At 40.1% G+C, this 12,972-nt stretch overlaps 1 protein-coding gene across 14 annotated transcripts in view; it reads left to right on the top strand.

The window, feature by feature from the left end:
* The window catches only part of LOC126331098 (gamma-tubulin complex component 3-like), a 271,857-nt gene that overhangs the window by 186,382 nt on the left and 72,503 nt on the right, over nucleotides 1-12,972 (top strand). For all 14 annotated transcript variants that reach the window (XR_007563253.1, XR_007563254.1, XM_049996444.1 and 11 more), the window contains 2 exons: nucleotides 1,851-2,204; nucleotides 9,595-9,837. Coding sequence is in view for 12 of the 14 variants with exons in the window: in XM_049996444.1 (XP_049852401.1) it covers nucleotides 1,851-2,204; nucleotides 9,595-9,837 (597 nt within the window). In the remaining 2 variants the exon portion in view is untranslated. The remainder of the gene's footprint in view (nucleotides 1-1,850; nucleotides 2,205-9,594; nucleotides 9,838-12,972) is intronic.

Here is a 12,972-nt window from a genome sequence, read left to right as displayed (position 1 = left end):
CAACCACTATGGTAGTTCGGGGGGGGGGGGGGGGGGGGGGGAGATGACCTCAGATGTTCAGTCCCGTAGTGCTCAGAGCCATTTGAACCATTTACAGCATATCTCGTATATGATATTGACATGACAGGGGTTACACGTTGCCCTGCCTCTGATAGAGGAGGACAAGTTTTGACGGAAATGTAGCACGATATTGTGTTGTCCAAGTGTTTCACCTGGATCTTCCACAAGCATATGACCCTTATGGCAAGACATTGAGAGCAGGTGTATGAGGGCTGTCTGAAAAGTTCTCACCCTCACTCAAAGATCGCAGTACTTCTCACTTGATATTGTTTTTATTCTTATTCTTATTTTTTTATTTTTTTTATTATTTTTTTTATTTTGCCCCCTGTTATGTTGATATGTTTGTTAGTAGATGGCAAGTAAAATTGCAAGTCACTCAAGGCAACAGTTGACTGTAGGCAGTCTTTTGAGGCAATTGTGGTGTGTGGTCCTAAAAAATGTAAAAAAATGGACTATCATCTGTGATTAAATTCTTTCTAAAAGAAGATTTAACATCAACCAAACATTTGTGGCTTGTAAATGTGTATGGGAGCTCTTCGTCTTCAATTTCCACCATGAAAAAATAGGCAGCGATTTCCACCACGAAAGCATAGGTGGCAGAGTTTAAATGTGGCCGTGAAAGCATCCAAGATGCTCTATGCCAAGGACATCCAAAGAGGTGCAAGCACACTGGAAATCACCGACAAAGTGCATGATATTATTTTGGAAGATCTGTATGTAAAGGTGTGTGACATTGCTAATGCTTTAGCAATACCAAGGAAATGTTGGTTACATCTTGCATCATGGAAAAAGCTTTGATCAAGATGGATGTTGCATCTGCTCGCAGTGGATCACAAACACATTTGCGTGACATTTTCCGAAAAGTGCATGGTACATTTTAAGAACATGATAGTAAATGAAAAATAAATTCATCACTATGCACCTAAACTGAAACAGTGGTCTATGCAGTGGATAGAATCCGGTTCTTCAGCTCCAAAGAACAAAAGGATTTTATCTTCAGTGGGAAAGACCATGGCAAAAATGTTTTGGGGGTGCAACAGGAATTTTGTAGATTGACTGTCTTGAAAAATATAATACCATAGCTGGAGAGTACTATTATAAATCACCTTATATCTAGACTGTATGTGAGGATTCATGAAAACACTCGGTATTATCCATCAGGATAAGGCACATGATCACAAAAGTGTTGTGGCATTGGAGAAACTGAAGAATTTGCACTATGAAGTTAATTCATTTTATTCCTCAGATTTAGCTTCCTCGGGCTTCCACCTATTCTCAGAACGTAAGAAATTCCTCACTGATCAACACTTTTCATCCAGTCCAGAAGCCATTGCGGCTGTAGAAGGGTAAGGGTACTTTGCAGCACTTTCGGATAACACTACTGAGAGGTGATAATTGCAATGGAATACTGCTGGGTGAAATGTATTGATATTAGAGGAGATTAGATTGAAAAATTTTCTCTGCAGAAATGGGGTGCTAAGTTATGGTCCTCTATGTTTAACATGTGATTCTCTGTATTTACAAGATGCACAGACAGACATAATACATAGACTTCATTCTAGAAATCTAGATAATCTAAACAGATAAGTAGTTTGTTAACTTTATTTTTTAGTCCTCCAATCTTCTGTAAGTTATTCTAACACAACATTAATATCTTGACAGTATGAAAATATGAAATAATGCATCAGTTTTATTTAAATTGTATGTAATGAATGACAGTTAAAACAAAAATACTTTGAAAGGTGGACATCTTTTCAATACTAGTAAATGATAATGTCTTTCCTCAACAGGTTTTTGCTATGAACATGTCTTCCTACTTGATGCTGTTCAATGCTCTTTGGCGAGCAAAGCGAATGGAATTTGTGCTAAGTCTGGCTGTCAAGCGACAGCTAACAGCTGCTAAGCAGATGAGATGTCTGCCTGGAATGAAGCCTTTATTGCAGAGATTACATCTCCTTATCTCTGAAATGGTGCACTTTGTACATCAAGTGCAGTACTACACATTATTTGAGGTGCTGGAATGCTCCTGGGAGGCATTCAACAAAGAAGTCCAGCAAGCAGAAGGCTTGGATGATGTCATTAGAGCACATGATGCGTTCCTGGCAACAGTTCGTGCTGGGGCTTTCCTAGATGAAGGAACACAGGTGAGATATTGGAAAATGAGAGACTCTCTGCTCTCGTAGACCAACACGTTCAACCTATTACCTGGAACCTATCCTTCTATATAAAGGATACCAACCATTTCCTCGACCGGCTCTCCACAGTTCCTCTCCCTTTACCATTTGGTGCACTGCTCATCACTATTGATGCCACCTCCCAGTACACTAATATTCCTAATGCCCATGGCCTTACTGCATCGAACACTACCTTTCCAGATGCCCTATGGATTCCAAACCAACAACATCATTCCTAGTCTCCACGACCAACTATATTCTCACCCACAATCGCTCCTCCTTTGAAGACATTACCTACAAACTAATTTACATGGCACCATTCTATGCTAACCTATTCACAGGGCATCTAGAGGAATCCTTCATAAAAATCCAGAATACTAAACCCCTCACCTGGTTCAGATTCATTGATGACATCTTTGCTATCTGAATTGAAGGTGAGGACACCTCCTCCAGAGCCTCAATAACTTCTCCCCCATTTATTTCACCTGGTTCTACTCAACCCAACAAGCCACCTTCTTAGATGCTGACCTTCGCCTCAGAGGTGGCTACATCGGTGCCTCCGTCCATATCAAACCTATTAACCACCAGCAACACCTCCACTTCGACAGCTGCCACCCATTTCATACCAAGAAGTCCCTTCCGTACAGCCTAGACACCCGTGTTTGTCGCATCTGCAGTGATGAGCAGTCCCTCTCTAAATATACCGAGGGTCTCACTGAAGCCTTCACTGATTTTAATTGTCCTCCCATTCTTGTACAAAAACAAATCTCCTGTTCCTTATCTTTCCAGTCTCCTACCACCTCCCAAAGTAGCACAGTTCAGCCACAGGGGAGCATTCCCCTCATAACTCGGTACCATCTAGGACTGGAGCAACTGAATTACATTCTGCCAGGCTTTCGATTACCTCTCACCTTACCCTGAAATGAGAAATGTCCTCCTCACTATCCTTCCCACCCCTCCTACCATAGTATTCCACCATCCACCAAACCTACACAATATACTCATCCATCCTTACACAACCCCTGCTCCCAATCCCTTACCTCATGGCTCATACCCCTGTAATAGACCTAGATGCACGACTTGTCCCATACATCCTCCTACCACAACCTACTCCAGTCCAGTCAGTAGCATTACCTATCACATAAAAGGGAGGGCTACCTGTGATACCAGTCATCTGATATACAAGCTAATCTGCAACCACTGTGCTGCATTCGATGTAGGCATGACAACCAACAAGCTGTCTGTGCGCATGAACGGCCACCAACAAACTGTGGCCAAAAAGAAGTGGACCACCCTATAGCTGAACACGCTGCCAAACATGATACCCCTCATCTCAATGACTGCTTCACAGCCTGTGCCATATGGATCCTTCCCACCAACACCAGCTTTTCTAAATTGCGCAGATGGGAACGTTCCCAGCAATACATCCTATATTCCCATAACCCTCTTGGCCTCAACCTTTGTTAGTCACTGTCCTCACCCATCCAGCCCCCTCCCTGTTCCCATTCCAGCACTACACAGCCGTCATTTCACTCCACACTCAGTCTTTTAATTTCTTTTACTTTTTTATTTTTTATTATTTTTATTTGTATTTTTATTTCTCTCCTTTCTGCTACTTATCCCCCACACCTTCTCTCCTACTCTCCATCTAAACTGCAACACTTCATTGTCCGCCACTCCCACAATACTATCCTTCCCCCTCCCTGCCCCAGCCTCCTCCTTACCCCCACCTAGTCGCCACTACCATCATGCCCTGGTACTGCTGCTCGCAGTGTAGTTTCAGCTCTCTGAGACTGCAGATGTGTGTGCAAGTTGTGTTTGTGTGAGTGTGTGTGTCTACTGCTGACAGAGGCCTTAATGGCCGAAAGCTATGACTGTGTGAATCTTTTTATTGTGCCTATTGTGACTCAGCACCATATGGTGAGTAGCAACTTTCCTTCTCTCGTTTTGTTATATTCCATCCCGGATTTTCCATTGTTTGATATTGGAAAATGAGTTTGTCATAATAAATCTTTTTTTAGTTCTCCGTTAGAAAAGTTACGTAATGTGTTTATCGTTTTGTGTGTTTGTTTAGGACTTGTTATGGAGACTCAGCTGTCAGGAAAGCAAGTTGTCAAAATAAGGAATTTTAAACTTTTTGAAAGGAAAGTATTTTGCTATGTTTCAGTTTTACCATTAGTTAAGTTAAAAAAGTTAGTGTATTTTATTTCCATATCGGAGACAGGTGTGTATTACAGAATACACACATGAAACCAAACCAATAAGTTTGTTGTCTGATTTACCTCAATGGATTTCCTGTACAGCAACTCTGAATTACACTGACCTGATTTGCAGTCGTAAGTGATAACTGTCTCCATTACAAAAATCTGTCTTTGTAAATAGCAACAACATTCAATTCTGTGGAAATGTGAGCAGTTGTGTTGACTTACATCTTGTGACCAACTTTCTGTTGTTAACTGATTGTTATTTTTTCTTTGTGTGGTGTTCTGTCATATCCTCTGACAAACATGGATGTAGAGCAGCAAAAGGGATTACAGGAAATTGTTTATTTTCCAGGAAAGTTGCGGTATGTTAGGAGGAACAGTGAGACGTGACACCTCATGTTTCTTAGCGTATTCAGTTAGGTTTGTATTTTTATTTTTGCAAAATATTTTGGCAACCAACCATATGGTTTTCTTCAGGTGCTGTGAGTTATGTTTTGTGTACTTGCTGCGTGGACTAGTCATACTGTGAATTACTATTGGTCTCATGCCACTGTTTGTTCGCAATCTGGTTGTAAACCAGGCACCAAGTACACGTAACAGCACAACTTACACCACCTAAAGGAGGCAGGTGGGTCATTCAACAGAATATCGTGCAAAAACAAAAATACTAAATTAGCTAAACTCCTGGAAGCACCCTATTTATCAGTCCCACAGATGGAACATGAGGCATCTCATCGCTTTACTCTACAGGGAGATTATGTTCCACAAAATACCTTAAAGCTCCATCAGAAGAAATGTCAGCTTCTCAATACACTGACTTTGAGAGATGACAGACTTCCAGTGAGACAGGCACTGGTTCAACAGGTAATGTGGTGCTGAATGGCACAAGTCCTGAAACAAACAAACATAGCTCGTGAGGAGGTAGCATGTGAAGCCATCCATTTGATCAGCAGCCTACATATTCACTGTTGGTAGAATATGAAAGAACTAATCCTGCTTTCATAAGGGCAGTAGGTAGTCTACAGTTTTTGCCAGTGGTTTTCCCTGGATGAGTGGACGTTACTGACCCACGCATAATGTGGGGGGTGCTGCCATGGCACAAAAAGAAGCCACAAATTATTTCAAGGATACCAGATAAGTAAAATGTATACTAATAAAAGTATGGGATAGGCAGTGGCACCACGCAAAAGACAGAAATGTGATGGGGAACCGTGTCTAAACACGTACTCTGTAGGTGTGATGGTACTTCAGGTATTCATGATGAAAGATATAAATTTACCTATTACCTTTAAAAACTAACAACTTATAAGTGTTTTGACCAGACTTAAAGGACAATGTCAACAGATAGCATTAAACAGCACTATCGGAAAAAAATTCAAAATCTCTTTTAAAGCAGCACAATTTGATTATAAACTGGAATTTTGATTCCAAGTATTAAGAAAATGTGTTTTGGTTAAAAACAAATTCAGTGTTACATAGTACAGTACAATAACTGTCTGTAGACATTAAGTCTCATTATGTTTGATGTACCAAACAATGGAAAATCCAGGATGGGATGTAACAATATTAGAGATGGAAAGTTGCTACTCACCATATAGCAGAGATGCTGAGTCGCGATAGACACAACAAAAAGATTCACACAATTATAGCTTTCGACTGTTAAGGCCTTGGTCAACAGTAGACACACACACACACACACACACACACACACTCAAGCAAACGCAACTCCCCTCCCACCCCTCCTACAGTGGTATTCGGCTGTCCACCAAACCTACTTAATATACTCGTCCATCCTTATACAACCCCTTCTCCCAATCCCTTACCTGAAGGCTCATACTCCTGTAATGGACCTAGATGGAAGACCTGTCTCATACATCCTCCTATCACCACCTACTTCAGTCCGTTCGCTAACATCACCTATCCCATCAAAGGCAGGGCTACCTGTTAAACCAATCACGTGATTTGCAAGCTAAGCTGCAACCACTGTGCTGTGTAGACCTGACAACCAACAAAATGTCTGGCCGCATGAATGGCCACTGACAAACTGTGACCAAGAAACATGTGGACCACCCTGTTGCTGAACACACTTCCAAACATGTTATCCCTCATCTCAGTGACTGCTTCACAATTTGTGCCATATGAATCTTTTCCATCAACACCAGCTTTTCTGATTTGCACAGGTGGGGACTTTCCCTGCAGTACATCCTACATTCCTGTAACCCTCCTAGCCGCTACCTACATTAGTGACTTAATCACTGTCCTCACCCATCCAGCCCCCTCCCTGTTCCCATTCCAGCACTACACAGTCGTCATGCCACTGCCACACCCAGTCTTTTAATCTTTTAATTTCTTATTTGTCTCTCCCCCCTCCCACCACCACCACCACCACCACCACCACCACCTTCTCTCTTGCTGTCCATCTAAACTGCAGCACTTTACTGTCTGCCACCCCCACCATATTATCCCTCCCCACCCCAGCCTCCTCCTTACCCCCACCCAGTTGCCACTCCCATCATGCTCTGGTGCTGCTGCTCACAGTGTGGTTTCAGTTGCCTGAGACTGCAGACATGTATGCGGGTTGATTTGTGTGTGTGTGTGTGTGTGTGTGTGTGTGTGTGTGTGTGTGTGTGTTTCTATCTTTTTGTTGTGCCTATCGTGACTCAACATCTCCGCTATATGGTGAGTAGCAACTTACCGTCTTGAATATTGTTATATTTAATGTATGCAAACACAATGGCAAATTAAGCTAATCAAATAAAATACAAGTAACACACAAAATCGAGAAGCCCATCAAAAACCAAATGTCACCATAAAAAAACTCGCAAAATTCTAACTTTAATTTATTTATAATATTTGTGTTTGTGATAGGTTTAATGTAAGTTTTATTCATTGTAAGGATCATGCATCAAATAAGAGACATTACTTTAGATTTTATGATAACAAAAGCAATGAAACCGGCTTCTTTAACAGATCGAGTGCAAGCATGGGTGTCTAGGTGTTTATTTGTTAAATAATTATTACAGTATGTGTAATTTTCTGGGTTTCGCAATGACATACCGAGCCTGTATAAAGGCAGCGGCCACATTGGCCTGAATCAGTTTGGTTTGAGACATTGATGAGTTTGGATGTGCTGATGAGCAGCATGCCAATCTTGATTAAAGTGTTCAAAATTTTCATGGCGACAAGTTAGTGTACTTGCAAAAATTACTGCAGGAGTTTGGGAACTTAAAGTAAGTTTTCAACGCTTGCATGATTGTGGACGTTTAACTCTGAACAGCAGAGCAGTTAAAGGCTTGTGAAATTTACACACAACTTCGTGGGCATCAAATCTCAACTGTGGCATCATGCTTAAAGTATTGTGAAATTTGTGAAGTAGTTTATGGACTTCTAAAAGAATTCTGTGTGTGTTTTGTTATGTGCGTATCGAAAGGATATACATTGTTTTCTGTTATGTTGAGAAGCTAAAAAAACCTAAACTTTTTATGTCTACAATTCTTCAATATTTTAGCTTATGCGTGGTAATTTTCTTAGTCATATAACCAAAAGACAATTCACAAAATATTTGCAATGATACTGAAAATCACAGTATAGACATTAGTACATATTATTATGTATGTACAGTTCTGCAATTAATTTTCAATTTTTAACAGAAGAATGAGGAATTAAGAATTCTGAATGCTAGCATTTATACAGCCACTCCTTCACCATTCCTTTTGGGTGTGTGTCAGGCTGCCCAACTAGTTGAACTTTTTGAATAGTTAACCTGTACTGGTATTTTAAAATTTCTGCTGCAGCACAATCTTGCTGGATGTATTATCATTTTCATTTGAAGTGACAGTGTATGACACTTATTGCCAGTTTCTTTTATTTTCTTGTCTCAGTCAGCCATTTGTGAATGAGGGTGTTAGAAAAATATTTCCAGAATCTTCTGCAGAAGAAAGGGTGTGTGTTTATATCAGATGCTGCTACCTATATGATCAAAGCAGGAAAAGTCCTCACAGTATTTTATCCCAATTTGATTCATGTGCATTTCTCAAGGAGTACATCGCCTTGCTGAAGAAGTACGTTCCACATTTGTGAATGTAAATAAACTGATTTCATCCACAAATAAAGTGCTCCTAAAGGCTCCTGCTCGCATCAAGACCTAGAAAGAAAAACTGTCAGATGTGCCTTTACCTCCAAAACTAGTGGTAACTCGTTGGGGTGGAAGGGTAGTAAATGACTGATAGTGCAGAGGCTTTGGCAGTTTTCCAGTGCAGGGGAGCTTTTAATGATTCCAGTATTAAAGAAGGCGTTGCTGCAATAGCGCTCATTTTTCCCATATGCCTGCAAGTGTTAAACAACTTAAAACTCTAGGTTTGGTGTTGAATGAATCTATTCAGTTAATGAATAAAATTATTCTAGTGAACTCATTACCGGAAGTGTTTGCAAGAAAACTTAAAGAAAAGTTTAAAATGTTTTCAAACAATAATGCAACCTTTGAACACTTGTGCCGAATTAATAGTTTTATTAATGAGGTGGGTGAACTTTTACTATAAACAATAAGTGCCAACATAGCACCCAAATTCAAACACTGCCCAGTTACCTCAGTTGATGTAGAATGGTCCTTTTCTGCATATAAAAATGTTTTGAATGATCGAAGATACAATCTTACTACTGGACATTTGGAACAGTACTTGCTCGTTTATGTTTACAATAGTGATAAAATGTAAAATAAACTAATGTCTTAGTCCAATAGTATTAATTAAAAGTTAATGCTGTTCAAAAAAATTCAAGATGTTATTTTTTAAGTAAAATATTACAGAGTTTTTGAGTGTGCACCTATGCGTGCGATACATCTCGAAGTTCATCCTGTATATATAGGTAGTTTCCTTGTGACTCACTCGCATTGCATCTGCTTTTTACTGACAACAATAGCAAAGAAGGAACAATACTTGAAACACAGTATGCATCCCCATTTACAAATTTTTAGAAAATAATCGCAGAAATCCCCTCTTCCTAACCTTTACCAGAAAGTACTCCCCAAAATTAAATTATAGTGGACAGTATTTCAACTACTAGGAACAATATAACTATTACTTCTTAATAAACACTACAATAATTATAGTAAAGCTGTCTCAGATTATTAAACAAAAACTGCTGCAATTTGATTCCAGAGTTTGGCAGCCCAACTGCGGTCTGTGTATGACTTGATGCTACAGCTCCAAGGCCTAGAAGAACAGCTACACAATAGAGCATCAGTGGAGCTGGAAGCTCGTAAAGAGTATGAGAAGCTAGTTGAAAAGTCTGGCACAAACATATCAATGGAGGAAAGGGAATCTACACGAGTTAATGAATTTACAAATAAATACCTGCCTCACATGCGCACTCAATTGAGTGTACTGGCTAAAAGCTATCAGGTAACATATTTTAGCATTGATAAATGATGAGAATTCAGTTTCCAAGCCATCCTTATAATGTAAGGCTTTCAAATTTAGTTTTGTGTGTTGAGTGCCCTATAATTGTAAAACTGATTGATTCAATGTCAAGAGGTCACATTTATGATCAACAAAATGTGCAGATATTTAAATTAAGTAACTCGCTGAGATTTTTATGAGCTGTTTGTTGTTTATAAGTTTCCAAATCTAAAATCAAATATTGAATATTTAGTTCCATATGCTTTGCCAAATAATATTGCTGCCTTCATTAGCTGAGGTGGTGCGAGGCTACTGACAGTCTTGAAGTCAATTTTGGGTATGTCAGTCAGAACCTTTGGCAGTGTCAGATGTTTTTCATGTACAGTTAGGTAACTTCTACTACGAAGTAAAAAGCTGCGTTCACAGAACCAAGTTTGGATTTATTATCCAATTTACAACATGAACTCGAACACTTTGACATTGAAAACTTGACAGTTCTGGTTCCCCTTTTTGTATAACAACATTCAAACAGAGAACTTCTTGAATTGTTGTGAAGTCAAACCACAGAACTTAACTGTGGAGGACTCCATAATGCAGCACATGGTGCTACAGAGTCCAGGGAATTACATTGAGTGGCAGTCTTTCATCACATCACAATGATCCAGGAGCACTTTAAACATAAAATAACAAACACACAAATCCAGAATCATATTAATACTTCAAACTAAGAGTACCCGAACCTATTGGAATGCCCTATAATCGAGACTGTTCATGATTCCTCAGTTGTACCCACAACAGGGGACCAAAAAGTTTCTGTTCGAAGGTTGTGCAGTCCAGAGTTGGTATGTCTGTCAGGCAAAATTGCCATGAGGATTGAGGCAATTGTCCCACCAGTGCACTAGGTTAGAGATACTTGTTTGGTAAAATACTGTGTACTGCTGCATGAAGAAGTTCATTATATCATCAAGGGTACAGTTGTTTTACTTGTTGCCCCCAGTTTATTACCATATTTTACAGACTATAAGAAATACTTCTTTTATCCAAAAATTGCCTTCATAATTCAGGAATATCTTGTACTCAAACTTAATGAAAAAATGTCCAGTGTTTAATTTAAAATTCCCATTAGTCTTAAAATGGCCATATGTTTGATGCTGTGGGAAATCTGTCTCCATCTGCCAATATTGAATTCAACCTGCAGCAGCAGTGCGTCGATGCAATCAACATGAGTTGTGGGGATTCACAAGCTTGCTAACACTGTCTCCCTCACACTCCACCATCACAAATACAGAACACTGTCTAGCCTATAATGCATCATTGCAGTCAACAGAGCCAGTGAACTTGAGTTGAAAGTGATTTGTGTTATCGGTAACAGTAGAATTTTTTTTGTTAGTAGCTAGTTTCACAATGGAAAAAAATAGAAGGTATTCATATGATGTGGGCTGTTAATTGAAAGTAATAGCATATGAACAACAACATGGATACAGAGTAGCTGAGTGGTGTTTCAGACCTCCACCAACTGAAGGTGGCGGGGGGGGGGGGGGGGGGGTTGGTGGGCTACTAAAGAAGAAATGATAAAAAAGAGGGAGACTAAATATGGATATAGAAAACAGAGGACTGAATACAAAATGGCCAAAACTTGAAGACGACGTATTAAAATGAATTCAAGGACACCATCAAAATGGGATTGGAATTAATTCAAAAATGATTCCAATACATGCTTGTAAGCTACTGCTAGAGTGGAACTTAACAGACCTAAAGGGTGCTACAGATCTTTGAAGCATAATGGACTTAACGTGCAAACCAAAATATATCAGAAAATTCCACAAGAGTATAAGAGTAAATATTATCTTCCATCACTTTATTTTTCAGCGTCGAAAGAAAACCAGTGTGGAACTAAGCCAAATGGTGCATATGGATGGAAGTCCTCAGACATTTGATGTGCCGAATAACAGAACTGTTGCCTTGAAAGGTGCTAAAACTGTGTCTATAAAAACAAGTGGACATTAAAAAATGCACTACACTGTTGTCCTTTTATGCTGTGCTGACAGTACTAAACTTAACCCAGTGATCATTTTCAAGCTCAAAACAATGTCAGAACCTTCCGAAGTACTGCTAGGTGTTGTTGCTCACATACATAACAAGGTTTAGATGGGTGAGGCTGGTATGAAATTATGGATTAACAGTGTGTGGGAGAGAAGGAAAGGTGCTTTATTGAAGAATAGTTGTCTTCCCATGCTAGGTTGCTTTAATAGTCATTTGAAAAATTCTGTGAAAGAGATAGAGACAAGGAAATACAGACCTTGCTGTTATTCCAGGAGGACTTCTTTCACAATTGCAACCTCTTGATGTGTCGATAAATAAATCATTTATAGTGCATATGAGAGAGAAAGGAACAAATGGCTGATGTATGAAACACAACATTAATTGATACCGAAGAGAGCTTTAAAATGGTGTGCAATCAAACAAGTGTGTCAGTGCATAAAACAGTCATGGTTTAAAGTGAGAGAAGACATTGTTGTTTAATCTTTCAAGAAGTGCAGCATAGTGATGCTCCTAATGGTAGTGAAGACAGTCTTATACATGAAGAGGACAACGAAGAGGAAGAAGAAAGTTTAAATGACGAGTTTCAGGGATTTTAAAGGTCAGTTTGGTTTTATTAACTAACTTGTTGGTGTGATTCTTGAGTTTCTCCTGGCGTATTTGATGATCAAAATATCCACAGGTGTACTGCCGGTCTATAGTGTCCAACGGGCACAATATTTCGGCGATCAAACATGTCGCCATCATCAGGTGAACTGACGGACTGAGCTCCTGTGAACGTGGCGGCACGGAGATCCGTACGCTATGGCAGCTCAGGGGGAACTGGGTTCGGTCGCGGCGGACAGAGCCATCACACCGACGTCATCTCAGACGCCGTCGCAATCTGTTCCACCGCGCTACCGTGGCGCGGGGTGCGGACGGCAGAGGGAGCGCGCCGCGGGCGGAGGGTATTTAAATCGGCCGCCGCCGCGACCGAACCCAGTTCCCCCTGAGCAGCCATAGCGTACGGATCTCCGTGCCGGCACGTTCACAGGAGCTCAGTCCGTCAGTTCACCTGATGATGGCGACATGTTTGATCGCCGAAATATTGTGCCCGTT

The sequence above is a fragment of the Schistocerca gregaria genome, chromosome 2 (genome assembly GCF_023897955.1).
Source record: "Schistocerca gregaria isolate iqSchGreg1 chromosome 2, iqSchGreg1.2, whole genome shotgun sequence".
NCBI lineage: Eukaryota > Metazoa > Arthropoda > Insecta > Orthoptera > Acrididae > Schistocerca > Schistocerca gregaria.
The sequence above is the reverse complement of the archived record's forward strand: the minus strand, read 5'-3'. Positions and strand labels throughout refer to the sequence as shown.